Source organism: Pelodiscus sinensis, chromosome 7 (assembly GCF_049634645.1).
Source record: "Pelodiscus sinensis isolate JC-2024 chromosome 7, ASM4963464v1, whole genome shotgun sequence".
NCBI classification, from domain to species: Eukaryota; Metazoa; Chordata; order Testudines; family Trionychidae; genus Pelodiscus; species Pelodiscus sinensis.
Window position 1 is genome coordinate 46,803,722 of NC_134717.1, and position 20,964 is coordinate 46,824,685.

At 40.7% G+C, this 20,964-nt stretch overlaps 1 protein-coding gene across 1 annotated transcript in view; it reads right to left on the reverse strand.

The window, feature by feature from the left end:
• Positions 1 to 20,537, reverse strand: part of TTN (titin) — a 326,433-nt gene extending 305,896 nt beyond the window's left edge. Inside the window, exons 1-11 of the mRNA XM_075934411.1 lie at positions 20,315 to 20,537; positions 17,867 to 17,970; positions 13,167 to 13,370; positions 11,918 to 12,205; positions 10,470 to 10,558; positions 10,132 to 10,376; positions 6,478 to 6,778; positions 6,105 to 6,248; positions 5,499 to 5,615; positions 3,824 to 3,961; positions 327 to 464 (exon numbers count right to left, since the gene is read on the reverse strand). Coding sequence (XP_075790526.1) covers positions 327 to 464; positions 3,824 to 3,961; positions 5,499 to 5,615; positions 6,105 to 6,248; positions 6,478 to 6,778; positions 10,132 to 10,376; positions 10,470 to 10,558; positions 11,918 to 12,205; positions 13,167 to 13,370; positions 17,867 to 17,957 — 1,755 coding nt within the window. The 5' untranslated portion in view covers positions 17,958 to 17,970; positions 20,315 to 20,537. The remainder of the gene's footprint in view (positions 1 to 326; positions 465 to 3,823; positions 3,962 to 5,498; positions 5,616 to 6,104; positions 6,249 to 6,477; positions 6,779 to 10,131; positions 10,377 to 10,469; positions 10,559 to 11,917; positions 12,206 to 13,166; positions 13,371 to 17,866; positions 17,971 to 20,314) is intronic.
• Positions 20,538 to 20,964: the final 427 nt, after the last annotated feature.

Consider the following 20,964-nt stretch of genomic DNA (forward strand, 5'->3'; position numbering starts at 1 on the left):
CCGGGTCTCAAGGGGCAGCAGCAGCGGTTCCCGCGCTTCTGAGGCTTTGCTCTGGCAAAGCCTCAGAAGCGCGGGAACCCGCCCGGTGCCCCTGGTCTGCTGGAGACGGTCTCCAGCAGACCAGGGGCACCGGAGCAGCTTACGAACGGGGCTTTCTCGCCCCGACTTCCGGGGCGAGAAAGCTCCGTTCGTAAGTGCGGATCCGACGTAAGTCGGATCCGCGTAAGTCGGGGACTGCCTGTAGTTAGTATTTGTAGGGGAAGTATTAGTGTGCAAAGGGGATATCACAGGAGACTGAATATCACGTTTATTACCGTTCCTTTCACCTTTTCATCAGTTACTTGTACCCGTTCTTGTTTGGTAGCAATTTCTTCTCTGGTTCTTGATATTATGACTTGTTCTTTAGGTTTTTCAGTGGTAATAACTACTTTAGGCACAGAAGGTTTCACAGCTTCCTTTCTTATCTGGTGTTAATGATAAAAAAAAGTTTCAATTATATATGGTTTCAAACTAAATTACATGATTTTTTCAGGAAAGTGGGACAGGTTGATGTAACGTACAGGCAGTCCCCGGGTTATGTACAAGATAGGGACTGTAGGTTTGTTCTTAAGTTGAATCTGTATGTAAGTCGGAACTGGCATCCAGATTCAGCCGCTGCTGAAACTGATCAGTTTCAACAGCGGCTGAATCTGGACGCCAGTTCTGACTTACATACAGATTCAACTTAAGAACCCCAGGCATCCCCAAGTCAGCTGCTGCTGAAACTGATCAGCAGCTGATTCCAGGAAGCCCAGGGCAGGGGCTTCCTGTAGTCAGCCACTGGTCAGTTTCAGCAGCGGCTGACTTGGGGACGCCTGGGGCAGAGCAGCTGGGGTGCTGCTGGGTTGGTCCAGTAGCACCGCCGCTCCTCGGCGCTACTGGACCAAGCCAGCAGCACCCAAGCTGCTCTGTCCCAGGCGTCCTGATTCAGCCGCTGCTGAATCTGACCAGCAGTGGTTGAATCAGGACGCCTGGGGCAGAACAGCTGGGGTGCTGCCCGGTTGGTCCAGTAGCGCCCACAGCGGCGCTACGGGACCAACTGGCAGCGCCCCAGCTGCCATACCACAGGTGTCCGGAGCAAAGCCATGGAGCACGGGGGCAGCGGGACAGCCCAGACGCGCCGTGGCTGTCCTGCTGCCCTCGGGCTCCGTGGCTTTGCTCTGCTTTGTTCCCCGTCCCCCGGGTCTGCAGACCAGAGGGACGGGGAGCAAAGCCGCGGAACACGCGGGCAGCGGGCAGCGGACAGCCCAGACGCGTCTGGGCTGTCCGCTGCCCGTGTGCTCCGCGGCTTTGCTCTGCTTTGCCCCCCCCCCTCTGCAGACCAGGAGGATGGGGGGGGGGGGCAAAGCAGAGCCAAGCCGCGGAGCGTGCGATCAGCTGACAGCCCGGACGCGTCTGGGCTTTGAGCTGGCCGGGCGCTCAGCGGCTTGGCTCTGCCTTGCCTCCCCCCCCTCCCCCTGGTCTGCAGACCAGGGGGACGGGGGGGGGGACGGGGGGGGCAAAGCAGAGCCAAGCCGCGGAGCGCCCGGCCAGCTGACACCCCAGACGCGTCCGGGCTGTCAGCTGATCTCGCGCTCCGCGGCTTGGCTCTGCTTTGCCCCCCCCCCTCCCCCTGGTCTGCAGACCAGGGGGACGGGGGGGGGCAAAGCAGAGCCAAGCCTCGGAGCGCGTGGGCAGCGGACAGCCCTGTCCGCTGCCCACGTGTTCCGCCGCTTTGCTTCCTCTCCCTGGTCTGCTGGAGACCAGGGAGAGGAACGCCCCCGTTCGTAACTGCGGATCCGACATAAGTCGGATCCGCGTAACTCGGGGACTGCCTGTAATGTAGAAAAGGCAGTGGCATAGGTAGGAGTAGAAATTTGGGTGGACTCCAGCTTTCAAGTAGATGGATAATGACAGACTCTGCTAGCTCAGCTACTCCCCTGATGCCATGCCCTCTCCCTAGCTTTGGTGCCCCCAGACACAGTGCTTCATCTGCCAAGCTCGACTTCTACATGGACTCAGGCAATAGCTGCAGCATAGCTCTGTCCTGGATTTCAGGTGTCTGAGTGATGCTTTGGGGCACTGTGGCAGCACCCTTATTCAGATTTGAGTGGGCCTGGAGGTTTAGTGGGTGGGCCACCACTCCAGAGATAATGGAAAGGAAAGAAGATGAAATGCCACTTATAGAATGGAATAACTATTTTGCATATGCCAGTTTCTGACCCATTTTACACAAACTGCAACCCAATTAAATTCAATAGGGTTACTTTGTGAGAGAGAGAATCAGGGAGGAATTCGCCCCCTATTAGTTACATGTAAGTGATCATCACTGTGTTCTCATAACACAAAACTTATTTTAACATGTGCGTAGAAATGGACATTACTCTGACTTATCATCTACTCTTATTAGCCAGTGGGGCTACTCAGTTAAATAAGAGTTATTCAATGTGAGTAAGGGTTCCGAAATCATCTGGCATTAGCTGCGACACTGATCAGACAGTTTGCGGTCAGGCACAACTTCCAGAAAACTTCATTGGCTCAAATCCTTTGTATAAACGAGTATTGTTCTATTCTGATGTCTAACCAAATAAAAAGGTTCTCTTAAAACCCACCTTCATACAAGTCAGTAATTATCAATTGAGAATTAAGGGCATATTAGTAATGACAACCACAATACTGTACTTAAATTACTGATGACATTAAGAGCTCAGTCTTGCAGTTCCAGACTAGTGAGAACTCCTTTGAAGTCAGTGGAAGTTTTGATTGGAACTGCAGTACTGGGCCTCTTTATGGAACAGTTACGAGTACATTATAAAACAAAATTTCTACTGTTGGAGCCTTCAGCTCATAAAAAGCAAAGGAAAATACAGGCAGTCCCCGACTTACGCGGATCCGACTTATGTTGGATCCGCACTTACGAACGGGGCTTTCTCGCCCCGGAGCTCGCAGGCAGCAGTCCCGCCACCTCGACCTCCGGGGCGAGAAAAGCTGCTCCCGGTGCCCCTGGTCTGCTGGGGACCGTCTCCAGCAGACCAGGGACACCGGGAGCAAAGCCGCAGTGGCGGCGGGGTCCCGTGCCTCTGAGGCTTTGCCAGAGCACCCCGCTGCGGCTTTGCTCCCCGTGTCCCTGGTCTGCTTGGGGGGGGGGGGGGGCGCAGCTAGTGTGCCCCCCCCCAGCAGACCAGGCTTTTGTTGTGGACCCTGGGGCAGAGTAGCTGGGGCGCTGCCGGTTGGTCCCGCAGCGCCGCTCTGGGCACTACTGGATCAACCCGGCAGCACCCCAGCTGCTCTGCCCCAGGCGTCCTGATTCAGCCGCTGCTGGTCAGTTTCAGCAGCGGCTGAATCAGGACGCCTGGGGCAGAGCAGCTGGGGTGCTGCTGGGTTGCTCGAGTAGCGCCGAGGAGCGGCGCTACTGGAGCAACCCAGCAGCACCCCAGCTGCTCTGCCCCAGGCGTCCCCAAGTCAGCCGCTGCTGAAACTGACCAGCGCTGACTACAGGAAGCCCGAGGCAGAGTTGCTCTGCCCCGGGCTTCCTGGAATCAGCCGCTGATCAGTTTCAGCAGCAGCTGACTTGGGGACGCTTGGGGTTCTTAAGTTGAATCTGTATGTAAGTCAGAACTGGCGGTCAGTTTCAGCAGTGTCTGAATCTGGACGCCAGTTCCGACTTACATACAGATTCAACTTAAGAACAAACCTACAGTCCCTATCTTGTACGTAACCCGGGGATTGCCTGTACATAAAAATGTTAATGAAATTGATTGTTATTTCAGTATTATAAAGTTATATCTGTAACAGCTTTATTCACCTTTTCATGAGTGATGTGAATTTGCTCTCCTTTTGTAGAAATTTCTTCTCTAGCTCTTGATATTTTTTCTTGTTCTTTGGTTTTGTCAACAGCAATTATTACCTTGGGTATAGGTGTTTTCTCTGGTTCCTTTCTTATCTGATTTTTACAATAAAAAGAGTTTTAATTACGTATGATTTCAAATGCAAATTACATGACATTTATACAACATTGGAGAAGAGGCTGAATTAGTAGAGGGAAAGAAGATTGCATTTTGCTGTAGGTTCTTGTAGAAGGAAGGGATTGTGAGTCATTCTGTTTGCACCCTGGGTTAACTATCCTGCATACAAGTGAATATTATTGATATATGAGGACAACTCTTAGGAAAAATCCAATGTTTTATATGATTTTAAATATTGGCATCAACAACTGAACTTTCATGAAATATACAATGAGAAAAAAATATATCTTACTACAGAGACCGTCATTTTTCTACTTAAGAGCAGTAAGTAAAAAACTGGGATGGGAAGAAACTTATCTGCATTATAATCAACAGGAGAATAACCATGAATTTGAATGCATATTTTTAGTAAATTTAACTATCTAGGAGGCTTAGATGAAAATACAGAACATGCTCCTCCCTATCTAATGGTTTTTTTATTTATTTCTATCCCTCAGTTCTGTAAAGCTCCCCCGTCCAGACTGTTTTTCACCTTGAACCTTGTTATTTCATTCTAGATTCCATCCTCAATACTAGACTCAACCCTTGTTCAGATCGAGAATTACCCACCCTCAACACTAGATTCCTTTTTATCCTCTCAGTTTGAAGCCTGACCTCAGCACTTGACTGATCCCACCTACTTTCTTTAGGAGTAGTCTGGCCTGGAGAAACTGAAAGGGTGATGGAATGCAGAAATATACCATTTCTAAGGGAGGGAGGCAGAAGTTAATGTATCTTCATATGAGACTCCTGGGAGTCATCCATAAATAGAATGAAGAAATACCAATAGGCCCTGATCCTGCAAATTCTTGTGCATTTGGTTAACTTTGCTCATTTGAATATGGAGTAAGGTTAAGCATATGCACGCTTGTTGCAGAAACAGGGCTTAAGTTAAAATAAATGTATCTGAAAATTAAAAGTAAAACAAAACACATGCTTAAAGTTATCTGAAATTCAGTCACAATATTTTGTTTCACATTGCTTTCAGTGCAGGATAAGTTGCTTTTTAATATCTCTTATCCGTTGTTTGTTAACAGGAAAATGTCACATACATGAAATAAGCTCAGGAACAGCTTAAAAACATGAATAATGGAGAATTCAAGAATACACATTTGATGTATTCTATAGCTATACAACAGATGGTAGGAAAATGGCATTTTTCCTTAAAGTCATTTTTTAAAAATCTCTTTAATCTATAATATTCACAGAGTACCAGCCACAATAATATTTAAATATTTTATACAAAAAGATCAGTCATCAAGAGAAAATTATGAGAATACTCGTATTGAAAACTAATGTGAGTGAGTGATATTAGTAATGAAAACTAGGGGAGAAGAGTTATATGGTAACACAATTTGTATTGCTGGGCTTTTTAGTTAATAAGTTACAACAAAAAAAGAAAGAAAAATGCATTTATAGTTTGTCTTTAAAGTAGGGTTTAACCAGCAATATTACACCTGTAACAACTGTATTCACCTTTTCACGAGTGATGTGTACTTCTTGTTTGGTAGCAATTCCTTCTCTAGTTCTTGATATTATTTCCTGTTCTTTGGATTTATCAGTAGCAACTACTATCATAGCTTGCTTTCTTATCTGATTTTTATAGGAGGGGAAAAAAAAACCTTAAAATACATCTAAACACATAGCAGAGATGAAATATATAAAAAAAGTAGTATAAATTAAGGGGAAAATGCTGGGGAATAGTTATTTTAAGCTCAGCTGGAAAAATTCAAGTTAAATATTAGGATTTATTTTGTCAGTATTAGAACAATATTAGGTAATGGAGTAAGTTGCCAAGGGATATTATGGGATCACTTGCACTGGAGTTATTAAACACAAGACATGACACCCATTCCCCAGGAATGGTGTAAGAATGTTTAAGTCAACTTGGTCATGATGTAAGGTGATGGATGAAATGACCACTAGCAGTCCCTTACAGTCCAGATGCTTCTGCACCAATAATGCATGCTATGTGAAGCACTTAGTATCTTGTTAATTTTGCACTGTGAAAATACATGCTTTATTTGCATGTAGGATGAGGGAGTAAGAGGAAATTATATAACAGCTGTGCTTCACTTCTACCTGCTCCTGACCAGGTTGAATGTGTACCGCAGTCATTGCTGTCCTTTTAGCAACCTGCTCTACAGGGCTTGGAACTGGTTCTCTCACTCTAGCCAGGTCAACTGCAGCAAGTACAGTAGCAACAGCTGCTGTTTTATCAATGTCCTGTAGGACCAAAATTAGTCACATCAGAAGATATTGTTTTATAAGCTGCATACACAGAATAAGCATATGACAAATACATGCACAGAATATTGATCTCAAAAGTCTATTTAAATATTTACAGGGAAACTCCCCACAGTCTTTCAAATTACATTTAGCAGCTCTCTTCAGCAACAATGTCTCATTACAAAGAACCTAAGCAATGTCCTTTCCAAATTCAAAGACTCTTTACCTCTTTAGCACCAGCAGCTACACCAGCAACAGCGACACCAGCAGCCGCACCACTAATGGTCACCTGGTCTTGAACACCATATCTCCCTTCCCATCTTTCTTCCGTCCTTATCTGGGTAGCACTTGTAGTTACTCTAGTTTCCTGCATCCGTGCTTCTGATGCAGAGACAAAACTTTCTTGCTTCCAAGGAGGAAGAACGTCAGCAGCAGTTGCAACTGTCGCCTGTGCTTTACGGGTCAGTAATGGAGATTTCACAGGCCTAATAGGTGAAGTGGAGAATCTTCCAGCAGGAGATACTGACCTAATGAACAAACATAACATTACTGGTAATAAAATAACCACATGCTCCTTTTCTTCTCCCTCTCCCCAGTAAGAGAATTTTGAAATTTGTTGACTAAATTCTAATTATAGACTCCAGGACTACAAGAAATCTACCAATCAATGGTGATAGGCTGAATGGCAGCCGGGAACAAAGGATTTATTTGTTTAGAATAGTAAAGTATATTTGTTGATTTGTTACCTTCAAATTGTGTAAATTGTTAGAATATATGATCTGTTGACCATATTCCCATTCTCTTTCTTCCTTTACATTGTTTTTTACATTCACTTGTTCTCTCATTTGAAATTATGCTCCTCAGAACAGTCTTCCTGTGTTTATACAGTTCTCAATATAGTGGGACCCTAATCCTCTCTGATATTTTGGACACTAACATAATGTAAATTGTAAATAGGAGGGAGAGCTCATTGTTTTATTACTTATTTACTGGAAACCATCAATGTGCTTGACACTGCAAAAAGGGATGGACATGAGGAAGTTTCCTGCTTCTATAAGTTTTTCAGATTCTTAATGTATTTATGGATTTTTAATAACGTAATTGGCTTTTCAATGAAGACTTAAGAGAGAACACCACAATGTATTTCACTCAGGAATATACATTTAATTTAAAAGTGCCAGAAATGGTTAGTTTACATTGGATCAAAGACTATATAGACTTATTCGGGTAATGGGAGTTTTGGGAACGGACTATACAATTGGAGCATTATGTACTAAATGTGGCCCCAATGCTGCAATGAGCCTTGTGATTAAATGTTGTCAGGTATATGGCTGAGTGTGTTTCTTTCTGCATGTTCTACTGCATGCTGGCCGGATAGCCTGTACAGCAAGTTCTGACACAGCTGCCCAATAAATACACAGACCTAGGGAAAGGCATTAGGTAAGGTTTATTGTGAATTAAGCAGGGCCCTAATGTCCTTGCTCAATGGTTTCAGGTGCCTTAATACATGTCTGTTGCAATGCACTAGCTCAATTAAAGGAAGGACTTTCCATTATCCCCTATGCCAGCTAAGGACACTCCTTCTGAGATATCTTCTTATACATTGATACAGACAAGTTTCATATTGCCTCTCTGATGTATGTAGGTGCCACCCCTTACTTTGTACATGTTGGTTCGATCAAAACATCTGTATCCTTCATACTGTCATCCCAACCTTATCTTAAAGAAGAGTTAGTATATTCCTGTTATATTTTGCGGAATTTGTGGGCTTTGAAGGGTTCTGGTACTACCCTTTTGTAATGTGTTTGTGCACATCGTCAATGCCTCGTGCTTCTTAGGAATGTGTGTTTTTGCAATATTAGCCCTGTTCTTCTCAGATTCTGTGAGCAGACCCTGCCTAGCTCACAGCCTAACTTTGCTTTATGTCAGCACTGACGACTGCTTTAGCCCAGGCCTCATACCAGCTCTCTAATGCAAGGCCTTATGTTTCAGGTCCACTTCTTACTACAAAACATTCATCTGCTAAAGGCCCCACTGAAATCAGTGAAAAATCATGAAGTCTGCCTTTGATCAGTCCATTTCAAGATTGGGATCTATCTCTATTGCAACATTTTCTTTTACCTATCACAGAAGCATGAATTGTTATCTGCTGTTACAGGGATAAACCAAGCTTTTGAAAGACTGGAATTAAAAAAATTGTGAGCATTAATATGTGGTTATAAAATACTTTCCCATTTGCTATAACAACACTACTAAATACATCTCTGGCCCACAATGAGTTCCCCTATATTACATTTCTAGTACAGTAGAGTCTGGATTATCCGACCTTCAGTAATCTGACATTCCACTTTATCCCACCCTGCAGCTCCTGGGGACAAAGTGGCACCAACAAGAGAGGCATCAGTGGCTCCAGGGCGGGGGCCGGGAGAATGGCCGCGCTCGCTGACTGGTCGTTCTCCTGGAGCCGCTGATGCCTCTTCTGCCGGCACCACTTCGTCCCCGAGAGCTGCAGGGTCGGATAAAGCACAGGCTGGGAGACTGGCCCCACTTGCTGCCCTATTGCTTTCCTGGAGCCGCTGATGCCTGCAGCTCCCGGGGATGAAGCGGTGCCGGCATCAGCGGCTCCAGGAGAGCGACGGGGCAGTGAGCAGGGCCATTCTCCCAGCCCGCGCCCCGGGAGCTGCAGGGAAGGAAGGGGCCAGGGCCAGGCAGGGATGGGGAACAAGCGGCTCCAGCTACAGTAGAGTCCCTATCATCCGACATTTTCGGTAATCCGACCACCTGCCGGTCCCATTTAGGTCCAATAATTGGGACTCTATTGTACCATGCAAAAGTTTCAATACTGACACTTTAGGAACCATTGTAGCACTATACTTTTTATGTTTATGTTCACATTTAATACAAATAGAAATGTTATTTTTGAGCCAATATATTTTACACAGGTCTTCTTCCTAAAGTGTATTTTTAGTTCATTATGCCCTCTAGATGGCGCCATTGCTATAGCTTTGCATTTACACAGGTGCTCATGTATTAACTATTCCTGGAAATTATACCACAAATCCATTGCTACTTCTTGCACATACAATAGCTGTTCTTACTGTGTTGAACTTCACCACAAAGCAGAGCTGGCATAAAGGTTTAAATGGGGCCTCATTCAGCTCAGAGATATTTTGCTTCTCCGATCCAGTTCTTGGTGCAGGGGTGAGTTGAGGCAACAGAGTCAGAAAAGTCTAATATCTCTTCATCAGTGCCTCAGTGCAATTAAATTGGGCTGTGCCATCCAACAGCTGTGGCCTGTGCATTTCAAATCACTCCCTTTCCTTCCTGAGGCCCTCTATACATGGCAGAGCTAAACCCTCATTTCCCCATAACCATGCTCATTTTGCTTCCTTCCACAGACTTCATTCTGGAATCATTACCAACATGTCCACAATATACTGTCTCCACAGATATTCACAGTGATTTTTCTCTTGACCTTTCCATTTTACATGAAACTCGCCAAATGCCTTTGGTCTTTTCTCTGTTCCCATACAGTAATTACCAAAGGCCAGATTCTGATCAAACTTAATCACGTATGGCTGCAGCAAAATAGGGCATTACTCTAGCTGTGTGGTTGAACACAGTGCAGAATCTGAAACTATACATTTTCTTGAAAGATTTCTTAAACCTATCTGAGAGGATGGAACATTTGCAGACGACTGCCAAAATCCTCCTCCTGAAGCTTTGACAATTGTGCAAAACCAAGACTCAGAACAAGCCCATATTCTTCCATTCCATGTTGTGCTTTCAGTTTGCGGCAGCACCATTCTTCATTTTTTTTCATTTCACTGGTAGAAATGACTCAAACTTCAATCGTTCCTTGATAGTTAACATGATTTACCTGACTGGTGATGGTGTTGGTGCTCTAACATGTCTTACAGGTGATGGTGACTGTCTAATGGGAGATGGTGATTGCTGTCGTGCCATTTGTACTTTCGCCGCACTGATTGGTGGAGTTGGCGATTTTGATGTAGGTCTAGGAGGCATTCGTGGAGGTGCTTTGTGTGGGAGCTGTTGCCCTGTGGTACTGTCTATGGACATTTCAACAGTTGTAAGTGATCTAGCATCAAAGTGGGTTTCTATTTTCTATAATGAAAGAAATAACAATGGTGAGACACTCCAATGCTAAGAATCAACATTTAAAGCTTTTAACATTATTAGCTTTTAAAAAACACAGACCTTTTCAATTCTGGCTTGTCTTGTTTGCGAAATCTGAGCAGTCGAAACAATTGTCTTTGTCTTTTTAGCGGGTACTGCTTCTTCCTCGCCTATTGGAAGGTAAAACATGAGTAGTCAGGAGAATTATGTGGCAATAAACAATAATCGCTTTTTAGAAGGAATTAAATGTGCAATTCCAATTATATATCAGCATGCGTAAACACCAGAGAAAGAATTAATCAGCCATCTGTTTTTCTTGCGGTATCTATAGGCAAATAATTGTGAAACCAGTTGAAATAAGATTAGCCTTTTTGTGTAGCTATGAAATTAGGCCAAAATAATTAAAAGCTTATTAATTATACAAGATTTTGAATGCATGCTTCAAATTCATTGCAGTCTCCCAAATACATACATAGTTAGTCTAAAGTTGTGTTCTAACTGGTGAGCCAAGAAAGGCTGCCTGGTGTATAATGGCATCATAAATATGATTGATAGGGCTCCATTCAACGTACAATTCAGTCTTGGTGATTTTCAGTTTAAAAAATACAGTAGATGAAGTACAGACTTTTACAAATATGTATGTTAGGAATGAGTTGATCAGAAAGGGCAATTCTGCTGTGCCTCAGTCTGGGCAGCTTCCAGAATTTTCAAGTTCACACTTTGCAGACACATTGTGAGAGCAGAGACCTGAAGTTAATGTGCACTGATTTGTGAATTTCACCGTGAATATTTTTCATCTGAAGAAGTGGGTTGTGTCCATGAAAGCTCATGAGACCACCTACATGTTTTGTTAGTTTTTAAAGTGCTGCTAGATTATTCGTTGTTGTTTAAGTTTTTCCAGTTACAGACTAACTTGGTTACCCCATGAAGCTAGCCTACCATTCATTTGCTATGTATATCTCACAAATTCCTCTAGTGAGGAACTTCTGATAAGGCACAGAAATGGGGCCATTTTAACATTGCTCTTGCAGTTTTAATATATACCCATTTTACTGCAAAAATCAAAATGTGCTTTAATTTGTTTTTGCCGTGACAAATAATCATTTAGCAGATTAAAAACAGTATTGTTCATACTGAAGTCGGTAAGAGTTTTGCTCAATTTACCAACAGCAGTAGATAAAAAAACCTTGGTTTTAAAATCTAATTTTTTAAAAAGTCTGCAAGAGCAAATCAAAACAACCTTTCATTTAAAAGAAATCCTTCTGTGATGTCTATACTATACTAATATAATTCAAAATTGTCTAGCTGAGGGAATTGTTTTATGTTGAAAACAAACATTTTGTGATCATCCTGGAATCTTTTATGCCAAGTTTCATCTTGGAATAAATTTTTACAACCAGGTTATAAAGTCTTGAGAAATGGGTTATTAATGAAATTTCTGATCACCATTAATTGCAGGAGTGCCCTTTATATCATAACAAGAATGTCCATGCTCTTATTTTCATGGATTATAACCTCTATTCTATTACCTTGAACCAGCAATTCGGCTGTTGAAGTAGCTCGTCCCACGCTATTTGTGGCATTTACTGAATAGGTTCCGGAGTCTTCAGGATAAGCTTCTGCAATTATTAAACTATAGAGGTCTCCTTCTTGTGAAATTTGAAAATCGAGGGAGCTTTGAATTTCTGCTCCATCCCGATAAAACTTCACCACAGGTGTAGGGATTCCAGTCACTTTTACATCAAGTCGAACTTGCTTTCCTTGCCTTACTGTTATGCTCTGTAGACGTTGTGTAAAGTTTGGTGGTGCTGTTTCAGCTACAATTTGATTAGAAAAATTAAAGAAAAATGCACTCTATTAAGTCAACTTCATAAGGACTAAAAATTTCTAATACGAGAAGCATTCACAGACTTTAAATGCTTTACAAATTCCCTTTCTATATTAACTACTGTCTTGTTATTTATCTTCCAGTTGTATTGATATAGAAGAGGGCTACATTGTTGAAAATTAAAATAAATTAAGACCTTCTTCCTGCAAGTACATATACATGTTCTTAACTTTATTCACATAAGTAAAGCCCTGGTCCAGAAAACACTTATACACATACTTAACTTCGTGTTCTATTGCAGGCAGTGGGATTACTCTCACGAGTAAAGTTGAACATGCACATAATAGTTTGCAGAATCAGGGCCTATAATATATTGATAACAAAGGATCCATTCTATAGTCATGTGAGTACAATCCCACTGAAGTTAATAAGGGCCCTATCCTTCGAACCCTTATTCACAGAAGTAATCTTTACTCACATGACTAATTCCATTGAAAGTTTCTCATGCTACTTATGTGAGTAAAGATGATTCTTGAATAAAGGCTTCTAGTGTTAGTACAGACATCTGAAAAGATTATACTCATGAATGTTTGTCTGGTTCATAGTTTATATTTTTTAAGACTGTTGTAACAGTAATACTTGAAAATTCACCATGAAGTGATGAAGAGTTCTATCTATATCTATAAGGAATCTAAGCATATATTGACGTTTTTGTGAAAACTAGCTTGCTTTAGGAGTACAGAATTTATTTGCTTTTTCTATCTTGTATAGTTTTTCCAAATCATATCTCTGTGTTATTTTTATGCAAAAGTAAAAATAACACTTATGCATTTTATTTAAATAAATATAAATATAAATCCCTGATCTATTTATTTTTATTTTAACTCCCCCGCCACTGAGGAGCAGGGGAAATGCCAGTAGTTTGCTGCTTCTCCTTATCCATACTGTACCTGTGACAAGTAGCTCAACGGTACTACTGGCTTGCCCAGATCTGTTGGTGGCTTGTAAGCTGTATCTTCCACTGTTGGCTGCTGTCACGGCGGGGATCACGAGTTTAGCGCGGCCATCGCTAAAGGAGATCTGCACGCCGGGCAGAGTTGCAGCAGAGATTACCTGGCCATCCCGAAACCAGCTCACCTCAGGAACTGGGGAACCTATAGGAAGTGGTAGATAAAGAAAGTCATTTGAGCATCGCTGTTAGACCAGGAGCCCCAAAATACCTCTGCTAATTACGAATATGTATATAGCAGCATTCAACCACCTGAGGGAACTGCTGCATATGCACAGGTCTGCAATAATACCAACAGCAGAAAATCACAACATTCAAGGCATTTCCTTGTTGCAGATGTCTTGACAGAACATAGGGTTTTAGTGTAATTCACTGGTTGCCACATTAAGAATTTCCTCAAACAGTGTCTAGCAGCATTTGGAAGCCCTGTCAAGGGAGTTGGCATTTAAGTGGTATATGAAAAATTGAGAAATTCATGCAGCTGGTCAGGCTTTGATTTGTTCACTAGGTGTACGTCTAGATTACAAGCCTCTTTCGAAAGAGAGCATCTAGACTGCAACCAGTTCTTTCAGAAAAGAGAGCCGCTTTTTCGAAAGAGAGCACCCAGGCAGTCTGGATGCTCTCCTTCAAAAAAGCACTGTTTGCATTCAATAACACCTTTTTTTGAAAGAACACTTTCGAAGAAAGGCGTTATTCCTCATAAAATGAGGTTTTCCGCGATCGAAAAAACTGCGGCATTCTTTCGATTTAATTTCGAAAGAAGGCGGCAGCAGTCTAGATACAGGTAAAGTTTTTTAGAAAAAAGGCCACTTTTTTAAAAAAAACCTCCTTAGTCTAGACACACCCTAGTATAAAAAAGTAAAGTCCAGGTTCCGAGTAATTAAATTATATAATCCAAGCATTAGGAAACAAGGAGTAAATTGAAAATATAGTACTTCCCCTAATAATGAATTTATTAAATAAGCTATCACTGAAAGTGACTGTCACACAAAGTAAAATCAAAAGTTATCTTCATATATTTCTGGAGAGGATGATAGCAAAGCTTCTGGAAAGTGAATGAATGAGGGATTCATATAATCTAGCAGATACATTGGGTCAGATATTTTGCTGTTCAAATTTCTTATTGTTTTTAGGGGCAAGCCCCTCATGCAAGACTCCCACTTTCAGTATAGACTCCATGGGTAGTTATAATTAGCTTTCTGGTTCAAAGGGCGACAAACTGGACAGTGAAAATCCTCTTCCAGCATGCAGACTAAGTCACTCAGCTGGTCTATTACCTACGTCACAGAGCAGGAGACAAGTGGCCCTGTGGAAGCTATTTCAGCTGATAGGACTCTTTGTGAGCACGTCTAAACTTGTTCCCTAGTTTGAGCTAGATGCAAATGTAGCCGACCGAAATTGCTAATAAAGCAGGGATTTAAATATCCCGCACTTCATTAGCATAATCTCGCCTGCGCATTTTTCCGCTCAACAGGTGATTGGAACCAGGAAGTGCGTTCTGGGACACGTTAGTTTGAATCAGACCTCTTGGTTCAAACTAACATTACTCCTCAAAAAATGGAGTAAAAAATGAGGAGTAACGTTAGTTCGAACCAAGAGGTTTGATTCGAACTAACACGTCCCAGAGCGCACTTCCTGGTTCGAATCAGCTGTTGAGTGGAATAACGTGTGGGTGAGATTATGCTAATGAAGCGCGGGATATTTAAATCCCTGCTTTATTGGCAATTTCGGTCGGCTACATTTGCATCCCTAGCTCAAACTAGGGAGCAAGTGTAGACGTACCCAGTGGTCCCAAGAAACCCCTTATCTAAGACGGAGGAACCCAAATATTGGTTAACTGGTGGATCACTATTCTCATCCATGCCTCTTCATCTCAAATCGCCTTTATGAACAGCCTTGTAGAAGTCCCTATAATGTTGGGTTCTGTGCAGGGCACGGCTGTGCTTTTATGCATGACCTCTTCCAATAATGCCCAACTGCAGAACTGGACTAGTCCCATTGAATAAAGGCCCTTTCTAGCCTCAGGAGGCAGCCCTGAGGCTGCACTAGTAGAGTTGTCCTACAGCTGCTACTGCAATCTCAACAGAAACTCTATCTCTGTATGTTCCAAAGGACCTGAGGCTTCAGAATTCCACCCCCATCACTTACAAAGAACCACTCTAAAGAACAGAGTTATTTATTTGAATTCTGTATGAGGACAAGGATTTGACTACATGAGAATAAACTGAAGAAGAATCTGAGCTGTAAAAGTTTTTGTTGAGAGTCTACTATCATTCTAGTTTAGAAAATTTGCAGATTTTGCTGTTTCTCAAAATACAAATGAGTTATTTGGTTTTTATATTTACTTATAAAAATTAAATAATGCAAACATGATCTATAAGAATATGTGACCAGTCTTGGAAAGAGAAACTTTTCAAACCAAAAATAGAAACACATTTATATGGTTATTGTTTCATAGATGCAGCTAAGCAAATACCAATGATTTGGGGGTGGCACAATTGTCAGGGGACCAATTTGAGATACTTTGGGCCTGAGTTTTACAAGCGCAGAGCATATCAGAGTGAAGCTTGTAAATGCATATTTGCCTTGCGCAGTATTTGAAAGGGTATAACCTAAGTAAATTAACCAGAGTCCAAGTGAACTTTTTATTAATAAATGCAAAATCCAAACAATACTGTGGAAATGTACACACACACACGCAATTCACAGTATGGTTCATATGTATAATTTAGTTTATTTACTCTAGTGTCATAGGCTGCATCCGGTAGTGTTTATTAAGCACACCATTAGTGCACTCAGATTAGTTGTGCTCTTCCTATTCAATCTAGGATTCTGCATAATATATTGACATATAAAATGGCTTTATTTAAAGATAAAGACAAAGATTGACAAAAATATTCAAATGACTGATAAAAGAGACCACAATCCATGTGACAGAAATGAAGTTACACTGTCTGCAATTTAGAAGGTCGGGTTCAAGGAAATGAAACGTCAACAATTTTTTGTACATTAGAAAAACTTAATACTGAATCACTGCAAGAGCTGTCAGATCTGATGAGTGGCTAAAGGGGGGGAGGGATGTTCCAGTATCCTACAACATGAATAAGAGCTAAGGAAAGATTGGTTTGCATAAGGTTTGGGCCTAAAATAAAAGAATGAGACATGAAGTGATGTCTCTTTTAATAGTATTAAATTAAGTTGCACTCACAAATATTACAGGATATTATAAATGAAAAGAAAAAAGCTGAAATTAGACATCCATCAAGAATGCCAGCATTATAACTGGTTTTAATGATACATTTAACTATTTTACTTTTCTGGTCCATAGATTTATTACAAAGGTGAGTTTCCTCAGCACATCAACCTACATTTTACAGAAGTTTGGGATGGCTAACACTGGAACAGAGGATCAAACTTTGAAAAGTGAGTTCACAGGTAAAAATAATAATTGAAAATAATTCACAGGTAAAAAGGCATAGAGAGGTGTTCAAATGTCCCAAATGATTATATGTTAATCAAAGCGTCCAAAATATTGTTATGCAAAAGCATGAATGGCAGTCACATTTTGGAGTAAGTACATCTTAAACACCCATAGGACAATGAATATCAGCCACAGAAAATGGCAGTGTTGATGATGGTGCTAGACAGATTATATATCTGCCAAAGAGTAATTGTACAAATGGATGATTTGTTTTATAGTGTGAGGGCAGTTACAATGCTAATGCCAACACATAATACACTTCCTTAATCATTCCATTCTATATCACTTCTCTGTAGTACTGCGCATGTGTCCTGGAACAAGGCACTAGCTGTTCTGGCACTTATTTTGATTGACGAATAGGGGTTGAGTGGGGCTTGATACATTCTCCATGTTGATACGCATTCATTTGTTATTTTTATCATGTAAATATTTGATAATATGGCACATCATTTAAAAAATGAAGGTGCTTCTTTAAGTTGCCCCATGATCTTAGTTACATTTGGACAATCTTACACTACCTCTAAAAAGACTTTCCTACCATTCTGAGTGAGAACACAAGCCCAAATTCTGTGCTTACAACCCTTACCACTCCACCAAAATCATAGAGTTGAGGGGGTTAAACAGAAATCAACAGAAAATGAGCCAGTGTGCCCAACACAAAAAAAATTGCCCCCTTTTTCTTTAGATCAGCAACGAACCTTCTGTTGCTTGGCCCCTCAATCTGTCATATCTCTGTAGACTTAGTGTCCACATCCCTAGATCTTTCACTAGCACAGTTTGAACTTTTATTCCTATTTATTCCTTTACTTTTCGGAGTCCCAAGTCCTCTCTTATTAAAGTGCGTAAGAATCTGGCAACAGACTTGAAGGGTAGTGGAACTGGCCTTTGCTTCAGATCCATCATAATTCTTCAGTGCACAATCTGTCTCTTGGAATCTGAGAACACTCCTGGGAGTAGGCTAATCCATTGAAAAAATGGCATTGTATTACTTGACCCTTTCTGTGCTGTCAGATTTGGATATATTCACATATTGACAATCCTTATCCCTCACATTATAGGACTATCTAAAGCACTGACAGTTGAATGTTTGACTTACATTTCCACAACATAAATAATTCAGAACCAAGAACTGCAGGTAAAAAGAAGGGAGTCAGTCTTACCACTAATATGAGCCTCAAAGGTTGCGGCACTACCCTCCAGTGCCACAACACTTTTTAACGGCTGCGTAAATGTTGGCGCTTTTGTCGTCATCTTTATAGGCACTCTGAAAGTAACAGGAAAATATAATTAGATGTCAAATGCTAAGCTCTTTAAACAGTTAATTTCCTCTCCTTTCTTACTGTACTAGCACTTTTTATTAGTACATGACCTGGAATGATTTATCTTTCTCAGGCATCAACCATGTTGATCTGATTATGCTTTAATATTGGATATATTGAGAAAAAAAGAATCTGGATTTGGTAGAACTTTATAGGATATAATTATTTCATGTGTGGGGCCTACACCTGCTCCCACTGAAGACAATAATGCAACACCTGTTTTCTTCACTGGCAGGAGCTATGGTCTAGTGGATTAAGTATGGCACCAGAAGCCTGGGTTCTACTGTTGATTATATCCTGGAATTACAGTGCCTCAGTTGCCTTATCTGTCATAAAGGGAAAATAATCCTTATTCATACAGGTCCAAAAATGGGGGTGAATTGAAAGTGTTCTGTAACTGCAAACCACCATTATATTCACTGGGAGCAGAATTAGGCTTTAAACTGCAGCTTAAAAGGAAAGTGGATGTCTGCAATCTACTTGGCCTTTAATTACTAAAGGACAGCTGGGAGGCTTCCCTTTTTTAAGGTATATAGTAAGTAGTGAATAATTTAATCATATACAGACGCATATTGGCATTAAGAACGCAGACAAAATTCAACTATTTCTCAGAAAAGCACTCAGTGGAATTTGGAATACTGAGAAACAGCTCTCTTTGAAACATGAGCTAGGGGATAAGGTAGTCACGGACACTGATGACATGAACAACTGCAGGGAGATATGAAATCTGAAAGAAAAACAGTGTTCTCTCTTCCTATGCATAATAATTCTTTGTATAAAATAAACAGACCGAAAGCCATAGAAAAGTGTACATGTTAGAGTTATTTTTACTTTATTTAAAAAGGACTTATTTTAATTGTATGTTGAATTTAAATGAATTGCGTTTAGATATTTCTAATGCATGGATACCCATCTCTTTAGTAATAAGGCCATACTATTTAAAACTGAAGTTATAATTTCCTTCATTAAAATATTATGTGATATACTGTAATCATCATGATTCATCAGATAAGACATGCTTTAGAAAAGATTACCAAGATGTCTGGACTTTGTAGTGATATATTCCCTTATACTGTGATTTGTAGATGCACTTTTGATTCTGTGCCTGATACTGCCACAGTATCAGACATAGTTTTATATTTGTGAATGAACCTTTATTTAAATCTCTCTAAGTCTGGGCCAGCCCCTGCCATACATAATTGAAAAATACTTAGAACAGACTCATTGAAATTGGTGCTTGGCTATTCAAAGGAACCCAGATTTATAGGAGCCTGGTTCCCTTCACTTTCAGTGGGATATGGACACCAAACTTCTGTAAGGCTTCTTTTGAAAATGCAAGCTGTGTGATTTCATGTGTGGTAATGGGTTGCACAGATAACTTTTTAACTTGGTGTACAGAGTGATTGTTTCATTTCTGAAGTTTTTCAATTTGTGAAAAAGTTTAAACAAATTAGGAATAACTGACATTTAATGTCAAGGTGATCACAATTTCCAAAACTGTGCAACAAGACTGTACATATAACTTTAGCATATACTTATTTTTCTCATATTTACTTCAATTGTGGGTTAATGATTTGACAGGTATTTGAAAGAAAAATAATTTAGTATTTAAATAAACAGTATCAAAACTATATAGATTATTTCCAAACTCTAGAAATATGTTGGGAATTATTTAATTAAGTATAATTGATGTTGAATTTATTGAAAGTTTAAATCTCTCATTGGATAGGCATATTTAAATTATTAAGGTTTTGAACTTATAAGGCTTTTGTATAATTACGATTAAAAGGTCTGCATCTGAAATAACAGGCTCCAAAAATAACCTCCCCAGCTATGACTGACAGCAGACAAGTGTTCCAGAGCTGCTGTGTAATTGATACCTTCGCAGTTGATTCCCTTAAAAAGTCATCAGCGCTTAGCTGATACCATATGCATTTTATCAGAGCTATTTTTGGAGCTTCTCAGTTTATCTCTGAGTAATATAACCTTGAACACTCTCAGTATACATAAAAAAGTTTGTAAGCTAACCAGACATTTCCATATACATTTAAAATGTTTTAAAATATCACATGCACTTAAAGGGCTATTAACTGAATTTTATCAAAACTCATTCAAAATATAAGACATCATTCCTGATAAAAAAACTTCAGTGTTCATATGCTATATCCTTATTACATAGTCATACAACATATGCCCATAAATATAAATTTGTATTTTTGTGTTCTATCAAAATGACCAATGACTGACAAAGAAATGTAGTTATACTATTTAAAAAAAAATACTACTAACCTGATTTCTCAAGAGTGCCTATAAGGAGTGGGCTAAGCCCAGCGAAAGTTTTGTAAACGACGTCCTTATCCAGAGTAAGATTTTAGACAATCCCAATAGGAGAATCGTTGAGCCTCTAATCATAAAAAAAAACAAAACTACACAGTCTTGACAGTGTAGTTTTGCTTTTCTTTGCAATCCCTACACCCGAGGCGAGGCTGGGAATGCACGACTGCTCAGAAGTGCTAACATAGTTGTTTTACTTTATATACCCCTGATCTGCTGACAGCTCTGCACATCATGTCCATGCCACTTCTGATTGGTTCGCTAAAAAAAAAAGCATCATGGGAGATGCAAATCATACACCACCTGTTGGTCTGATTGACAATGTTAATTTTGGAAGCACAAAAGGGATTCACTGACAAAATGGATGTGTATATTCAGAGTATATTCTAGTTTAAAGTCCAACCATTTTATTTGCAAGTGCTAATTAGTTACATCACAAACTTAAGAAAAAAGTGACAAGGAAGGATTTTTGTTAAAGCACAGAACACAGCCAAATCAATAGTGGTACTGTCAGTCAGTTTCAACCTTACAGTCTCTTCCCCTACAATGACTAAGTAGCTACCAAATGCATCTGTCAATCATCAGGTCACATAAGTAAGATGACC